General features: G+C 44.7%; 1 protein-coding gene across 2 annotated transcripts in view; it reads left to right on the top strand.

Annotated features, from left to right (window-relative positions):
• LOC121582900 (protein FAM189A1-like) overlaps positions 1-18,499 on the top strand; it is a 53,010-nt gene that overhangs the window by 19,200 nt on the left and 15,311 nt on the right. For both annotated transcript variants that reach the window (XM_045209968.1, XM_045209967.1), the window contains exons 2-4: positions 5,271-5,381; positions 11,512-11,643; positions 16,048-16,155. In XM_045209968.1, the coding sequence (XP_045065903.1) occupies positions 5,283-5,381; positions 11,512-11,643; positions 16,048-16,155 (339 nt within the window). In that variant the 5' untranslated portion in view covers positions 5,271-5,282. The remainder of the gene's footprint in view (positions 1-5,270; positions 5,382-11,511; positions 11,644-16,047; positions 16,156-18,499) is intronic.

Raw genomic sequence — 18,499 nt, 5'->3', positions numbered from 1 at the left:
GACACACAGAATGGATGTGTTGGCAGCAAACACAATCACAAGGCTTGTTAGAGAAAGAGGAAAAACACAACAACATTTCTCCAATCTCTCTCTCAGCTGAGATAATTGAAAATAAATGATGTCTTGTCGCAGCGGTGCTGCAGACTAAATACTAATTTGTGCTGCAGAGCAGAGGACTCAGAGAGCTGTGCTCCTATACCTCCACCGCGGTCTAACAGGGCTCCGTTCGGCTCCGACAAAACTCCCCAGCACCCCCACCTCATCTCTCCAGTCCCCAGGCTCCCCAGTCCCCAGGCTCCCCAGTCCCCAGGCTCCCCAGTCCCCAGGCTCCCCAGTCCCCAGGCTCCCCAGTCCCCAGGCTCTCCAGTCCCCAGGCTCTCCAGTCCCCAGGCTCCCCAGTCCCCAGGCATCCCACCCTAACAGGCCCTGGCACAGGCATATGTCAACAGGTTGTTATTCTAGAGGTTAACCCCCAGTTAGAGGCCATTGTTTTTACAATGTGTGCCCCCCCCTCAGGTCAAGGGTCAGGGGGAAGGACATCCCAGGCCATCTGTACGACCGTCTGTAGGGGAGCAGAGCTCTGTTTAGACTGGGCCTCTCTGCCTGTCCCACAGCCTGGCTCTACGCTCATACACACAGAGGAACACAAGCAGCTGTCTTTGGGTAGACTAGAGTATGCTCACTGCATCTACTACACATGCATATTTCTCATTTTCCAAGATGGCATCTTTCAAGGGTAATGTTCTGCATTATATAGCTGGTAGCAGCAGTGCCCCTGTGCGTGTATGGCAATCTAGCAACATAGCTAGTTGTTGTTGTTGCGTCAACACTCGTTTTTGGGGACTTCATAGGATCTGTCTGTCTGCCATTGTGGTTAATGAGCCTGTCGGTCTGCAGTGCAGTGGGGACAGGGACAGACAGGCCTGGTGGGCTGCAGTGTTACTGGGGTCAGAGACAGACGTGTCACCCATGGAATGCTAATGCTCCATCAACACTGCAATTATCATGTTACATTTGACTGAGCTGGACACTGCTATAGGGTGACGGGGGCTGCATGGGGCCGCATGGCTTTCAACACCATTCAGGGGATGACAACAACAGCAATCTAGACCAAAGAGCCCCAATACGACTCATTATTCTGCAAATAAACAGATTATAAACCAGAATTATGGTTTTGTTTTTTGGTTTGTGACATAGACAGATGAGAGTCGTAAAGTGGAAAGATATTAACGATCTTTGTTCAAATTAGAACCATTCTACATGCAGCTTTACCAGCGGCATGCATTTCCTAGCCAGTGAAGTCAAAGCTGTTCTACCTAAGCACCCTTCAGTTTTCAAAAGCTCTTCAAACACATCCAACTTCTACTGTCTGACTGCTCTCCTCAATCCTCTACACACTAACTGTCTATTAGTTCATTAGGGAAGTGTAGGCACACTGCATCTTTGTACAAAACGAATAATTTAGTATTATACAGATTATTTTATGTATTTTATTAAGTTCTTGTTTCATGGTTAAAGTTGGTTAGACCTGCAGCCCGTTGCTTGTCTCTGCAGCTTGCAGACAGTCCTACATTTACATTTTAGTCATTTAGCAGACGCTCTTATCCAGAGCGACTTACAGTTAGTGAATAATTTTTTATTTATTTTTATACTGGCCCCCCGTGGGAATCGAACCCACAACCCTGGCGTTGCAAACGCCATGCTCTATCAACTGAGCTACATCCCTGCCGGCCATTCCCTCCCCTACCCTAGACGACGCTGGGCCAATTGTGCGCCGCCCATGAGTCTCCCGGTCGCGGCCGGCTGCGACAGAGCCTGGATTCGAACCAGGATCTAGTGGCACAGTTAGCACTGCGATGCAGTGCCTTAGACCACTGCGCCACTCAGGAGTCCTCTCATCGTTCCCTCATTCTGCCTCTGTGTGACTAGTCTGACTGACTCAAACTTCCTGTCATATTTCAACTGCACACGTCCCTGTGGGTGGTCATACCATACTACACATGGGTCCTCATACAGTACCATTCTACACATGAGGGAAATGACTGTATGTATGAATGATTAGCGCCCTGATGGGAAAAGTCCATGCCTGGGCCTTTCCATCCCCTTTCCACTGATATCAGAAAACAAAATGGTGGTGATATATTGGTGTCCTGGCGAGTGTTAAATGGTGACTGTGACACACGGTGTAAATCTCCTCAGTCCCTCAGTGGCATGCAGAGTTGGGGTCCAGGAAGTAAACTGAATTGGAATGTCAGTGTACTTCCTGAATTTACTGAATAAAAAATGGAATTGACCCCAACTCTGATGGAATGCCCTAGCAGTGTCTGTCAGTCTGTCAGTCAGCCTGTTTGTCATGCTGGGGGCATGGTGGCGGACGGTAATTAATGAGTGTCTGTTAAACAGTGCAATGTGATCCCACATGGTAATTAGAACACAGAGCCAGTGTGGAGCCACACATTTTCATTAGCCCAGGAGACAGGTATGTGTGGTGAAATATGGCATCCTCTAAAAGGACAGCCATTCAGTCAGGTTAGCTATAAGGCACAGACGATAAACTCAGCTATTCATTAGATTTACTGCAGACACTTACCTGCCTGCCTTCTCATTGGTGCTGAATCAAATGAATGGAAAGCAATAAAAAGGAAGATAATGGAAACAAATATGGAAAATAAATGAATAGAAACAAATAGAATAGAATGCTGGTTTTGCTCCTCTCAGATTTGACCTGTGAAGTCTTGTCAGAGCATCCTTGGTGAGTCTGATTTCATATTGAGAGGAAATGTGTGAGTTCCACCACAATCTAAACAGTAAACACTCATTGTAACAACATATTTAGTATGATTGTGTAAATATATGATTGTTTTACGGAAATGTACCTCGAACTATTGGGCATTTTCTCCCAAGTGTGAATTGCCACAGAGATAGCAGCAGAAAACCTTGTGAGATAGAGCAGTTAATTTGATTGGCTGTGCTCAGCTGGCAATGAGGCGAACACTCAGAGGTTCTCATTAAAAGGCATTTTAGGACTAATGTTGGAGGAACGATCTCTCTGCTCAATCTCTGCCTTACAAAATGGTCATTGTCATAGCCACGTTCTATTCTCAGTCAAGCGATAATAATGTTTTTACACAAAGTAATAAAAATGTCAGTTCTCAGTTTGCTGCTTGTTTCCTTTAATGTCAGTGATGAGGCATTTGAAGCATGGGAAGTAGCACTCTGAAGATGTTGACCGTCACTGTCTCTCTGAAGGTGAACATCTTTTCTTACCATATGGCAGTTTAGTTTAGTAACACACACACACACACACACACACACACACACACACACACACACACACACACACACACACACACATTCAGTGATGTGACAATCCCAGGTTAATTAACATATCAACATGGAAATACAGGTCCACTTTTAGATCTGTGTTTAAACACCCTCATGCACATTTCAAGCGAGAAATGAAAAGCGCGTGCGTAAGAGTACACATATACAAAAGGGGCAGTTTCCGGGACACAAATTAAGCCTAGTCCTGGACCAAAAAACAGCTCAATGGACATTCTCTATTGAAAATGCTTTTCCAGGATTTGGCTTCATCTGTGTCTGGGAAACCGCCCCATAGACACACAGATATTCAATACATTTTCTTTCTCTGATCTTCTGATCTAACTCTTCCTTTCAAACTGTTTCTCTCCCTCCCTCCTCATGTTTTAGTTTAAATTAATAGATTTGTAGCAGCTGAATTGAGTCTTAAAGACCTGAGTCTTAAAGTCCAACTGAAACCACCATCTCTCTCACCCCCTTATTGGCTATTATGCCATGGTTCCCATTGAGAAGACATGGAGTTCGTTGGATGTAGTCATATTTCTACTGACAACCAGTTACTGTCAGTGTTATGCCAGTGTCATCCTGTGTGTTATTGTACCCCTGGCATTTCCTCCAAGGGCACACAGCCAGGGAATAATGCCTGGGGTAGTGTGTTTCTCCTCTGATATAGTGGTCTACCTCCATCGAACCGTACCGATCAACCTTTCAATCCTTCAATTTTCTGTCATGGTGAAAAGCACTTAAACGTATCGCTCCATCTGTTTACCCCATCTCTCCCTCTGTCCCTCCTTCGTTCCCTCGCTCCCTCTCCTCCTCTCCATCTGTACGTGTGTCTGTTTTGTCTTTCTCAGTAAATGTGTCTTGTCCTCCCTCCCACCCCCAGGCTGGGCTGGCGTCCCCTGTGTCCCTCCCCTCCCTCCTGGCCCTCCCGTCTGGGTTAATGTTCCATCAGCCCCAGCCCCAGCACCAGCACCAGGACCAGGGCTATAAATCAAACAGGCTATGTGTGGACGAAGGCCTGATATACAGGACCCGGCTCTGCCTTGTAATCTACTGGTGGAGGCCTCTGAAAGCTTTAAACCCATTCTATTACACTTGAACTGTGATTTAAAGGAGCCCAAATGTTCACTCTATTTCTCCTCACAGGATGGATTTCCTGGGACTGTCAGCTATGAAATAATTGTTTGTTTTTAATGGGGGACTAGAGGGGGAACATGGAGGTAGCTACTCTGGTGACAGTGCAGAGAGGGGGAACATGGAGGTAGCTACTCTGGTGACAGTGCAGAGAGGGGGAACATGGAGGTAGCTACTCTGGTGACAGTGCAGAGAGGGGGAAGATTGCCACAGAAGAGATCTATCAGGCTGTAGGGAAGCAGTAGTGTTGATTGGAGTTGGGCTGAGGAATTAGGAGCAGATTGGTGCCTCTGCCTGACCATCCGTCATCAGGGCTTTAGGTCTTCAGGTGGCACTAGATAGGAACGGCATTGGGAGAAAATATATAAGGGTCAAGGACAGTCCTGTAACTATAAGGGACAATGTTACTAGTAGCAATGTAAAGAGTTGGTCTGTCAAATGTCAATATGTCTGTGTGTTTGTTCTCTTAACCTCTGAGTAGATGGGTTAGCCATGGGTTAGATTAAGTTTATCTTAGATGGATTTAATTAGTTTGAGAAAAAGGGTTATTGATTTCTGTGATCATCTGCTGCCTTTTCCTGCCCCTGATGACTCAATGTAATCAGTCAATCAGTCAATATTGATTGGTGAAGCCTTCACTCTCACTGTAATCATGCATAACAAACACATTACTGCCTACCACAAGAAAAAATGAAAATTATATCAACTAGTGAATGCCTGTACATTTACTAGAGGACATGATGTTATGGCTGTATTGTGTTGGTCTACTGTTGCTCTATAAATCTCATCATCTCTATTCTGTCTCTCCACAGATCACCTTCTTCATGCTGCTGTCGGCGGTGTGTGTGATGCTCAACCTGGCTGGTTCCATCCTGTCCTGCCAGAACGCCCAGTTGGTCAACTCTCTGGAGGACTGTCAGCTGGTGAGAGACCAGTGCCCTGCCCCTCTACCCCCTCTGTCCCCCCTGCATGTGCCCTATCTCTCCCATCTACAGGGGCCAATACTGGTGCTCTATCTCTTCCATCTTAACAGGGGCCGGTGGATGTGGTGGGGCCCCTGTTCATATGAAGGAGGTCTATAGGGAGAAGTGTGGCACCTGATGCTGAAAGGCCCTAGCCTGTCTGGGATCTGTCAGTCTCATACACCAGTTTAATCAGTCTGCAGAGCACCACCCCACCCGCCCAGCTCACAGTAAAAATAAATATTAACGTCAGCCACTCCACGTCCTTCTTAATATTAGGGCTCAGTGCCGTCTGTCTGTCTGATTACCCACTGGAGCGCATACTTTAATTATTAAGAAAAACATAATCATCCGCCGTCTGGGGAAAGAGAGCGCTTTCAATTTGTCTGCTGTCTGCGGCAGGTTTCATTTCTGTTCCTGTGTCAAATTCACAGAGCTGCCCGATTTCAGATGGCGTGGCAGAACGTATGTGTTAGGATCAGTCTGGGGAAGGAGTTGCGTGCGTCATATTTGCATAGATTACATGAATCTACAGTATCATGACAAGACTAAAGTTCCGAGATCAACTATGATGTTAGGGGTATAGAAAATCACAGTTCTCAAAGTCCTCTAAAAGGGCTTTCTCTGTAAAAGAAAAGACTGAACATTTAATTAGTATTTAATAAGCTATAAAAAAAAAAAATAGCTTTTAGGAGATAAAAAATGGAAGCAAATATTTGAATACCGTACTTCTCTACATGGCTCCAGCTCTGAATAGCGCAGTGTGCTTGTATACTGTGTATTGTGTGTGCTGAATGGATGGCCATGAAGGGGTTATTTATAGCAGAACAACAGCTCAAGCCCCTAGCCTGCCTATTCTTTTCTGTGACCGCTGTTGTGTGGGGTTGTATCAGCACTGCAGTCAGCGGCGGCTCCACAGGACATCCTGCATTCCCTTATCCAGAATACGGCCCGATGTACCATCTCTCTCCCGGCTTCAGTCTGCCCCAGCACCAAGCACAGACAGACCCAGTAGCACAGACAGACCCAGTAGCACAGACAGATCCAGTAGCACAGACAGACCCAGTAGCACAGACAGACCTAGAAGCACAGACAGACCCAGTAGCACAGACAGACCCAGTAGCACAGACAGACCCAGTAGCACAGACAGACCCAGTAGCACAGACAGACCTAGAAGCACAGACAGACTAGAAGCACAGACATACCTAGAAGCACAGACAGACCCAGTAGTACAGACAGACCCAGTAGCACAGACAGACCCAATAGCACAGACAGACCCAGTAGCACAGACATACCTAGAAGCACAGACAGACCTAGTAGAACAGACAGACCTAGTAGAACAGACAGACCCAATAGCACAGACAGACCCAATAGCACAGACATACCTAGAAGCACAGACATACCTAGAAGCACAGACAGACCCAATAGCACAGACAGACCCAATAGCACAGACAGACCCAGTAGCACAGACAGACCTAGAAGCACAGACAGACCCAGTAGCACAGACAGACCCAGTAGCACAGACAGACCTAGTAGCACATACATACCTAGAAGCACAGACAGACCTAGAAGCACAGACAGACCTAGAAGCACAGACATACCCAGTAGCACAGACAGACCCAGTAGCACAGACAGACCCAGTAGCACAGACAGACTTGAAGCACAGACAGACCTAGAAGCACAGACAGACCTAGTAGAACAGACAGACCCAATAGCACAGACAGACCAATAGCACAGACAAACGTTTTAGCACGTGGTCCTCTGTAGCTCAGCTGGTAGAGCACGGCGCTTGTAACGCCAAGGTAGTGGGTTCGATCCCCGGGACCACCCATACACAAAAATGTATGCACGCATGACTGTAAGTCGCTTTGGATAAAAGCGTCTGCTAAATGGCATATTATTATTATTATTATACCTAGAAGCACAGACATACCTAGAAGCACAGACAGACCCAATAGCACAGACAGACCCAATAGCACAGACAGACCCAGTAGCACAGACATACCTAGAAGCACAGACAGACCTAGAAGCACAGACAGACCCAGTAGCACAGACAGACATAGTAGCACAGACAGACCTAGAAGCACAGACAGACCTAGAATCACAGACAGACACAGTAGAAAAGACCTAGAAGCACAGACAGACCCAGTAGCACAGACAGACCTAGAAGCACAGACAGACCTAGAAGCACAGACAGACCCAGTAGCACAGACAGACCCAGTAGCACAGACAGACCCAGTAGCACAGACAGACTTGAAGCACAGACAGACCTAGAAGCACAGACAGACCTAGAAGCACAGACATACCCAGTAGCACAGACAGACCCAGTAGCACAGACAGACCCAGTAGCACAGACAGACCTAGAAGCACAGACAGACCTAGTAGAACAGACAGACCTAGTAGAACAGACAGACCCAATAGCACAGGCAGACCAATAGCACAGACATACCTAGAAGCACAGACATACCTAGAAGCACAGACAGACCCAATAGCACAGACAGACCCAATAGCACAGACAGACCTAGAAGCACAGACCGACCTAGAAGCACAGACAGACCCAGTAGCACAGACAGACCCAGTAGCACAGACAGACATAGTAGCACAGACAGACATAGTAGCACAGACAGACCTAGAAGCACAGACAGACCTAGAATCACAGACAGACACAGTAGAAAAGACCTAGAAGCACAGACAGACCCAGTAGCACAGACAGGCCTTGAAGCACAGACAGACCTAGAAGCACAGACAGACCTAGTAGCACAGACAGACCTAGAAGCACAGACAGACCCAGTAGCACAGACAGACCTAGAAGCACAGACAGACCTAGAAGCACAGACAGACCCAGTAGCACAGACAGACCCAGTAGCACAGACAGACCTAGAAGCACAGACAGACCCAGTAGCACAGACAGACCCAGTAGGACAGACAGACCCAGTAGCACAGACAGACCATGTAGCACAGACAGACCTAGAAGCACAGACAGACCTAGAAGCACAGACAGACCTAGAAGCAGGGGAGGCAAAGACAACTAGGCTCTAGTTATATTGAGTCAAACCATCTCTTTGCAAAAAACGAATGTTTTATTCTTATAATTTTAGAACATTGGAAATAACACAAATCTGTCAAGCAGAAAGCATAAGAGGAAAACGGATCATCATAATAGTTAAACTGAGGATGGTTCTCCTCACATGACTGCTGTTGATAATTACACTGAGGATCCGCTATTCTAGCCACATTAATCACATGGGAATTCTAATTTAGTTGGTCTAATCAATTAAACACTCTGACATTGTTTGCAGGCTTTGCAGTGGAGACATAAACACCGCTAGGCTTTATTGAATTCATTTCCATTCCAAGTAAGGATTATCTATTATTCCCTCCAGGCTCCTGAGGTGACCTTTCTCCAGTTAGCTGTAATTCACCTGTATAGTCCAACCGACTGGAGTATTTCATCACCATGAACAACCAATGTTGCATTTGAAATGCATAGTGAATAAATCAAAATAATGTATACATTAGAAATCCATAAATGTCCTATTGAGCTGTTGACTCAACTTGAAACCTAGCTTTGTAAATTGTATTCTTGCCGGAGTGACGTAATAGTTTACTGGACCTGGTCACACAGAGAGTGTGCTATCAGTTGGTTATGGGCTTGTAAGTAAGCATTTCACGGTAAGGTCTACACCTGTTGTATTCGGCGCATGTGACAAATAAACGTTTTAGCATGGCACCACTCCCCTCCCTGTGACACACTGCCTAAGCCCTCTCTTTGAATCACTTCCAGGAAGTTGACATTAAAGCCACTGTTTGACGCTACCTAATGGAGCTTGGCATGGCATTACATCTCAAGACATTTATCAAGATGTTTTACGCCCGTCATCAACACTAGGGACGGGTGACACGAGTTGTGATGTAACGTGTTTGGGCCCGTAGAAGGGAGGTTCTGTGAAGAGGAATGATCTGCAGAGCGGAGGAGAACCAGACTTATTTCTCAGGGAGCCTGTCTATCCTGCCAACCTCCTTGTAAATATCCTTTGCTATTCTGATTATATTGTTTTTAAATATGTGATTTAACCGGTATGTATTGTGATTGCTGCAAAATGAATTGCATCATTTAGGATATTTCTGAGTCTGTATGTGATGGAGGGCTGAGGGAGGAGGGAAGAGGGAGGAGGTGACAGGTATCACTAGTGCCCTGCACATGATGTACACTAAAATCACCATCAGGACTGCTGGCCTACCTGATAGAGTCCCAGAGTATGCCGAGGACAAACGGTAGCATTCCCTGGGCATGCTTTGGGCTTAGGTGCATAATGTGTTCAGAAGGCATAACTAGTTCAGAGGTTATCCCATGTTTTTGGAAAGGATCAACCACTTTTATGCAGTTTTTGTCTGAGTAGAAATAGATTTTTCACTGCTTCTGGAATTGAAAGCAGGAACCAGAGCAGAGCAGGATGTGTTCTCTTTTTGTATGTGAACTGAAAGGCTTGCTCCATTGGTGAACTGAAAGGCTTGCTCCATTGGTGAACTGAAAGGCTTGCTCCATTGGTGAACTAAAAGGCTTGCTCCATTGATGGCGGTGGTTCTCTGGGCTAATGAAAAACCACTTGTCTCATCAAGCCTGTTTTGGATGGTCTGGTGAAATGCATGATGGGTCCTATGTGAAGTGCTCATGTGGCTAAGGCTGACAGATTACCACTCCGGTTGTGTCTAGTGACTCACGCGCCGTTTCACATTCAAAACGTAGAAATCTGCAGAAATATAGAGCTTCCTTATCTAAGGTATCTTACATTGTATCAAAACCCTTATCACTTGTAGTATGCAATAAATCACCTGAATTGGCTGTCATACACTGTATCATTAAATAAAAACAACACCACTGCAATGGTTGTGCTGCTCTGCAGACTTAGATATTCTAATGTAATTGTTCATTCATATGGCATTGACATACTGCAAGACCCCCTGTGTGTCGTCTAGTCTGCTGGGGCATGTGGAACACGCAAACATGTACACCACATCATGCATCAACACACATGAGCCTACTTCCTCCAAGGATCTCCACAGTATGAGAGAGAGCGAGAGAGAGAGAGAGAGAGAGAGAGAGAGAGAGAGAGAGAGAGAGAGAGAGAGAGAGAGAGAGAGAGAGAGAGAGAGAGAGAGAGAGAGAGAGAGAGAGAGAGAGAGAGAGAGAGAGAGAGAGAGAGAGAGAGAGAGAGAGAGAGAGAGAGAGAGAGAGAAAGAGAGAGAGAGAGAGAGAGAGTCACATTTTGCCCTGTAGAGCTTGCATTCCTCATAGTGTGTTGAGTATAGAGCCAGGTTAGAACAACGGCCCAGAGATCTGTCATTGTCACCAGCAGCACACCACTACTGCTGACTGAGTGATTAGCATACGAGACTAAATGCCTCTCCCCAGTTCCCCTTGCTACTGTACACGACTCCTTGGAGACCATACATTCCCCACTATGACTGAAATATTAATGGACTTCACTCCCCCATGCAATTAACCTGTGATGGGTAGGTTCATGTCCCACCTCCTTACAATCTGGGTCACATAGTTAGTAGTTGTAGCAGCACCTTAAGATCCTACCCCTGTTAACTCTGCCTTACAACTCACTGTGTTATGTAATCCTCCTGCACTGTAGATCCCGCTGTTGTCATGTTAGAGACCTACACTCTTAGAAAAAGGGTTCTTCGGCTGTCCCCATAAGAGAACCCTTTTTGGTTCCAGGGAGAACTCTTTATGGTTCCATGTAGAACCCGTTTGGGTTCCATGTAGAACCCTCTGTGGAAAGGGTCCTACATGGAACCCAAAAGGATTATTCACAGCCGAAGAACCATTTTAGGTTCAAGATAGCATCTTTTTTTTCTAAGAGTGTATTCTGGCAGGGAAAGTATCAGAGCGGGCAGAGACAGAGGTGCAAGTCTGATCTCCATCATAGAGAAGCCTTAAGATTCTGCTTTATGCAAGGGGAGGAAGAGAAGACACAGGGCTAGGGTGTGTTGTAACATTATCAAGTGTGGGAAAGAGTACAGTGAGGTCTCATTGGTATCCAAAGCCCCTTTACTTACCCCATGTCCTTTCTGTCCCCAGATAAAGTTTGACAGTGACGGTGTGTGTGTGTGCTGTGAGCTGCAGCACCAGAGCTCCAGCTGCAACAACCTGGGAGAGACGCTCAAACTGAATCCACTGAGCGACTGCAATACCATACGCCAACACCTCAAGGTGGGTGGAAGTGTGAGAGTGTGTGTGTGCGTGTGCATGTGTGTGAATAGACAGGTATGTGTATGTTACACCATTTCTTCTTTGATGTGTACTCTATAGCCTCGTTCTAAGGAAATGATTCCTATTATGTTATGTTGTTCATATAACTTGATCCTCTTCAAGCTGAAATATTATCCTACTCTGTACTTCCTCTGTGTAATGAATAACAAGTAATGGGAGCTTAGCTGATGCACAGACAATGTAAAACACAAGTTGAAACGTATAGGCTCATAAAAGAATAGGAAACTGAGAATGACATCCTCATTTGTCTCCTGCTCCACACATAGCTCTTAGTCATTAATTGCATGGTCTGTCGGCTTGGCTTTGCTAGTTCGCTCAGTTCATGATCTCTGGAGATTATATGAACTGAAAAGCCTTCTGTCGGCATGGTGATCTATATGCAGCTACATCTTAATTGGATTACAGTGTTCACATGCTTTCATTTCATGCCACTGATTGATTATTAAACATTGATAACTAAATAAAAGTCCCTTTAAAATGAAGCATGGGTATGAAAGAGGAAAGATCAAACCCTGTTAGTCATCATGATCATAGCCCATTAAAAATATGTCCGAATGGATGCTATAAAACTGTATTACGTGCTAAGGAAGTCAGATAGGGTGAGTTATGTCAGATGTCACATAAGGCAATGGCCATCACAGCTCTCCATTATCCTCTGTCTAGATATGAATGGTGATAAGTAAAACTGCTGCTGTCTGCCTAGAAACTTCCCTCCAATACACAGCCTAGCCAGTTAGATGCATTGCATGTATGTCACCACTTTGACGTATCAATGTAGTTCACAGTTAACTACCCATTTCAAACCAGAACCTGTAAAAAACAGAACCTGTTTTTTTCTGTAAAAAAGAGAATAGGTTCATTTCCCCATATATATTTTAATACTTATACCACAAAGGATTGGTTTCATTCACAGTGCTTCAAATAACATGTTCCTCTTCCTGAATTTTCTCCTGTCATTGCCTAAAGCCATGAGTAATGAGTGTGGAGCGAGGATTCAGTTAATTTGTGGATTCCTGAGTGAAGGCGGGGTGTGTAACCTTGGCAATGGAGCTCCTGACCCCAGCCTGGCTCCAGGTAGGCAGGCAGGGCTGTTGTGTTCAGGGAGGTTAAACTCTGTATGAACAGCCTATTAACAGCTTCCTTCAAGGTATTATTACAGTTGCTACCCTGACATGATTTACCATGTCAATATGCAATTGTTAGTCGCCAGGGAAAACACACACACGTAATATTTCTTCTCACATCTGCAAGGCAGATGTATACAACACAGCTACTACACAAATGGGCGGTCTGTGTTTTAGGATCGCCCAAAACCCATGAAAATGGAACAATAATATGTAGTTGTATTTTTAGTTTATAAAGATGTGACTTATAGTGTGTTGCCATGGACAACATGCTTGTGTTCATTTCTTTCACAGGGAATACATGTATGTAGCACTTAGAAACACTTACAAGTCATTATGTTCAATATAGCCCATGACTCATGAAGGGTATTTTTAGTATTCGCTTTATGAATGTACGATTTAGTGTAAATGTACAGTACCAGTCAAAAGTTTGGACACACCTACTCATTCAAGGGATTTTCTTTATTTTTACTATTTTCTACATTGTAGAATAATAGTGAAGACATCAAAACTATGAAATAACACATATGGAATCATGTCGTAACCAAAAAAGTGTTAAATAAAACAAAATATATTTCATATTTAAGATTCTTCAAAAAGCCACCCTTTGCCTTGATAGTTTTAATGTCTTCACTATTATTCTACAATGTATAAAGAAAAACCCTTGAATGAGTAGGTGTGTCCAAACTTTTGACTGGTAGTGTATATGCTATGCATACTAATCTTCCTTCACAAAGCAACAGCATGATTTCGCACAGCAACAAAACAGCAATAACATTATACCAGAAACTCCACAAAACATAACATTGGGATTTTCAAAACTTGAATTCCAATCTATACTTTTTATTTCACATTATGCTTTTGATGCGACTGAACAATGACATGTACAGTACATATTCAATGCCTAGATCTCTGGAATATCAGTCTATTTTTCTCTCTCTCCTTGAAATTGTAAGTGAAGCTCAAGAATCATTCATTTTGCGTCCTCCTCTGTCTATTCCTTTCCCCCGGAGTGAGCCATTGAACTTACCATTGATGCCGGTTTGTTTGGTAGATTTGATGCACAAGGTGATGCAACACTGCAAAAATAACTAAATAATAAAATAGGCTACAGTACACTGAATGAGGACATGTGTCTCCTGATACTCCCAGTATCTGGATTGGGTTTGTGTGACTAACAAGGCATGGAATAGGAACGTATCCCAAAAAGATGAGGAGAAATCAGCTCTGTCAACACCTCAAACAAGATATAATGCAAAGGAAAATAAACTAAATGTCTCCTTTTTGAAAAGAGTAAATCCATTACTATGCATGTTTATACTCAAGTACCAATCTACATGTATTATTAATCTCTCTAAGTACACAGGAGTGTCTCTGCCAAGCTAGCACTTTGTTCCCATGTGTCAAATAAAGTGACTGAGTCAGAACTAATAACATTATCCTGTTTGCATGTTAAGGTTTGATCATATTAGGCCAGACAGGGAAGTGATAGAACATTGTTGAAGGCCAGAAGTGACAGATCTGCCTCTTGTTTGACCTATAGGTCTGTCTACTCTCCTTGTCAAATATCTCTCCACAGCTACTCTGACACTATGCCATACTGTGGTACTTCTATGTGCAGTGAATATCCCTATGAAAATAATACTGTGTTCCAAACAAACATTGTTCACCCATAATAGCCCTCTATTGTCTGTTTGAAAATGTAAGCACAGTATTTAGTATGAGAGTCAAATACCATGGTAATTTGTGGTCCTCACTGTGCTTAGCTCAGGCTGTGCATTTCTCCCTATTCAGTATCCACATGATCAGAATGCCAGAAGATAGCTATTAGAAAAAGAACAGAACTGTATGGGTGAGGACACTTACCGGCTTATTATTTCACCTTTATGTCTAGCCAAGTAACAAAGAAAAGCAACATGTGGTGAAATCAAGAGCCTATTTTCAGGTTGCATGGGGTTCAATTTCACTAGTATGCATATTAATTATTGCTGAGAATTCAATAAATTAGTTTTTGTCAGTGCATAACCTTGGAACACAGACGCCTCTTCAGGGGTCTATTATCACCTTACCTACAGAGACTAGGAAGAGAGATGGTTCCATGTTGATCCATGCTCGTTTACAATGGAGCTGTTATTGTAAAGCTGTGTTGAAGTACTCCACATACCAACCTTATAGGAGATTGTTTTCGGGACAGGAGTTTTTCTTGACCATGCAACCTGAACAGAAAAACTCTGGGCCTTAAACCACTGTTCATGGTCTTGGTTGGTTACCATGGTCCATGGTGGTGATGAGATGTCCGATTTCACAGTGTTTCTGTAAGGCCCCTCCTCATTCCCATCTCCTGTCGGTCTCCAGAGAGGCAGGCGTTAGCTTTAAGCTGCCTGCTCATCACACAATGTGTTTCTCAAAGGAACTGACTGAGAAAGGATCTGTTTCATAGACTCGGGACCTCACCTGCCAAATGTAGGCTGTATCTGTGAAAGTCTGTGTGAGTCTCGAGCTCTCTGGTCACAACAATACCAAGGTTATCAGAGATTTCACCTGTCATATCAATGGGAATCCATTGCATAACCTCAACAACTTTCAACATTGGTTGCCTCCCAATGGTGAACACATGTCAAAATAAAAAGAGAGCTTGGGCAAATGTCAAACTCACACAATTTTTTTACTGGCCAGTGTGGGTGTTTCATTTCTTTCAAGACTGTTCCTGTGGTTGTAAGCAATGCAGCTGACAGGGGGTTCAAAGCAGCCAGTCTGGGCTGCAGTTAGCTAGCTGTCTGTAAACAGGCTTTTATGACCTGAAGTGTCAGGGCCGGCAGGGATTCATATTGCTTCATTCCCACATGGTTTAATGAGTGGAAGAGGATGGCGCTGCAGGAAATACAGTGCTGAGCTATGAGGGTGACTGTGTTCTTGGTTGGATCATTCTCAGATTTAAGGGGCGATTTGCTGCTGTTATGATGTACTGTATCCTTCCTCTGCATTGCTCCCCTGCTAGCTAGTCCCCGCTGTGCTGTGACGCCTTGGTAATGACATCACCCTTGTCTGTGTCACCTTCAGTCCGTCTCTCATTAATTTGTTCCCTCTATATTGCTCTCCTCTCTTGTGTTCTCATGCTGTAATATTTGCTAATCTTTCCTCACTGTGGCTCAAATGTGACTCCCTCTCCCTTCTCTCTCCCTCTCCCTCTTCCCTCTCTCCCTCTGCCTGGGTCCTGTAGGAGCTCCTGTTTAGTGTGTGTGCCCTGAATGTCATCTCCACCATCGTCTGTGCCCTGGCCACTGCTATGTGCTGCATGCAGATGGTCTCCACTGATGTGCTACAGATCGTAAGTAGTGTGACAGAGAACACAATGGCCACTGTCTCTGACTCTGTCTGACCTGGACTCAATGAGACTGATATATAGCCTTATGGAGAGCAGCTCTGAACCATCATGAAAGGTAAACACGCCTGGCCTTCTAATGCTGGTTTCATAATTCTCCCCCTCAGATGGTGGTAGTGGTACCAGTAGTACTGTAGTACCACACAGATTTGGAATGAATTGTCTTCGGTCTGACCAGCTTAGATAATGTCAACACACATCACGAAGGGCACCCATCCCAGAACAATTCAGAATCTCCACATCACGCTAAAAACCACAGAGGATTTGAAGAAAACAATGTAGTTGGTAATATGTTCACCTTAAAAGGCATGCTATCCTTAAAATGACCCTCTCGCATTACAAGGGAAACAATGACTGTGCCCAAAACCTAAATGCTTTGCTGTCATCAGGGAAATCAATATGGCTCGCTATGAACAGCGCCGGAAGAAGATGGCTGCCGTTTTACAGCCCTCTAACCAATTGTACTATTATGTGTGTTTTTCCGCGTTATTTGTAATTTATTTTGTACATAATGTTTCTGCCATCGTCTCTTATAACCAAAGAGAGCTTCTGGATATCAGGACAGCGATTACTCACCTCGCGTTGGACGAACACTTTTTCTTCAACGAGGCGTTTACGCGAAGGATATTCTACAGACTCCCGACAAGTCCCAGATCCCCTTCATTCGCGTGAGGAAGAGACGGAGATATCGTGGGCGCAGATCCGGGTGCCTTGTAAGGATACGACGGCGAACGAGTAAACTGCCTCTCCCATCAATCCTATTAGCCAACGTTCAAGCTTTGGAGAATAAAATGGACGATTTAAGATTACGGTTATCCTACCAACGGGACATTAAAAACTGTAATATCTTATGTTTCACGGAGTCGTGGCTGAACGACGACAATGATATCATTCAGCTAGCAGGCTATACGCTACATCGGCAGGACAGAACGGCAGACTCGGGTAAGACGAGGGGTGGCGGTCTCTGTATATTTGTAAACAACAGCTGGTGCACAAAATCAAATACTAAGGAAGTCTCAAGGTTTTGCTCGCCTGAGGTAGAGTATCTTATGATAAGCTGTAGACCACACTATTTACCAAGAGAGTTTTCATCTATATTTTCATAGCTGTCTATTTACCACCACAAACCAATGCTGGCATTAAGATTGCACTGAATGAGTTGTACAAGGCCATTAATCAACAGGAAAAACGCTCATCCAGATGCAGCGCTCCTAGTAGCAGGGGACTTTAATGCAGGGAAACTTAAATCCGTTCTACCTAATTTCTACCAGCATGTTAAATGTGCAACCAGAGGGGAAAAAAACTCTAGACCACCTTTACTCCACACACAGAGACGCATACAAAGCTCTCCCTCGCCCTCCATTTGGCAAATCTGACCATAACTCTATCCTCCTGATTCCTGCTTATAAGCAAAAACTGAAGCAGGAAGCACCAGTGATTCGGCTAATAAAAAAGTGGTCAGATGACGCAGATGCTAAGCTACAGGACTGTTTTGCTAGCACAGACTGGAACATGTTCCGGGATTCTTCAGACAGCATTGAGGAGTACACCACATCAGTCACTGGCTTCATCAATAAGTGCATCGATGATGTCGTCCCCCACAGTGACCGTACGTACATACCCCAACCAGAAGCCATGGATTACAGGAAACATCCGCACTGAGCTAAAGGGTAGAGCTGCCGCTTTCAAGGAACGGGACTCTAACCCGGACGCTTATAAGAAATCCCGCTATGACCTCCGACGAACCATCAAACAGGCAAAGAGTCAATACAGGTCTAAGATTGAATCATACTACACTGGCTCTGACGCTCGTCGGATGTGGCAGGGCTTGAAAACTATTACAGACTACAAAGGGAAGCACAGCCACGAGCTGCCCAGTGACACAAGCCTACCAGACGAGCTAAACCACTTCTATGCTCGCTTGAGGCAAGCAACACTGAAGCATGCATGAGAGCACCAGCTGTTCCGGACGACTATGTGATCACGCTCTCCGTAGCCGATGTGAGTAAGACTTTTAAGCAGGTCAACATTCACAAGGCCGCAGGGCCAGACGGATTACCAGGACGTGTACTCCGAGCATGTGCTGACCAACTGGCAAGTGTCTTCACTGACATTTTCAACATGTCCCTGACTGAGTCTGTAATACCAACATGTTTCAAGCAGACCACCATAGTCCCCGTGCCCAAGAACTCTAAGATAACCTGCCTAAATGACTACCGACCCGTGGCACTGACGTCTGTAGCCATGAAGTGCTTTGAAAGACTGGTCATGGCTCACATCAACAGCATAA

The sequence above is a fragment of the Coregonus clupeaformis genome, chromosome 32, assembly GCF_020615455.1.
Source record: "Coregonus clupeaformis isolate EN_2021a chromosome 32, ASM2061545v1, whole genome shotgun sequence".
Taxonomy (NCBI): domain Eukaryota; kingdom Metazoa; phylum Chordata; class Actinopteri; order Salmoniformes; family Salmonidae; genus Coregonus; species Coregonus clupeaformis.
This window is presented reverse-complemented; position numbering and strand designations above follow the sequence as displayed.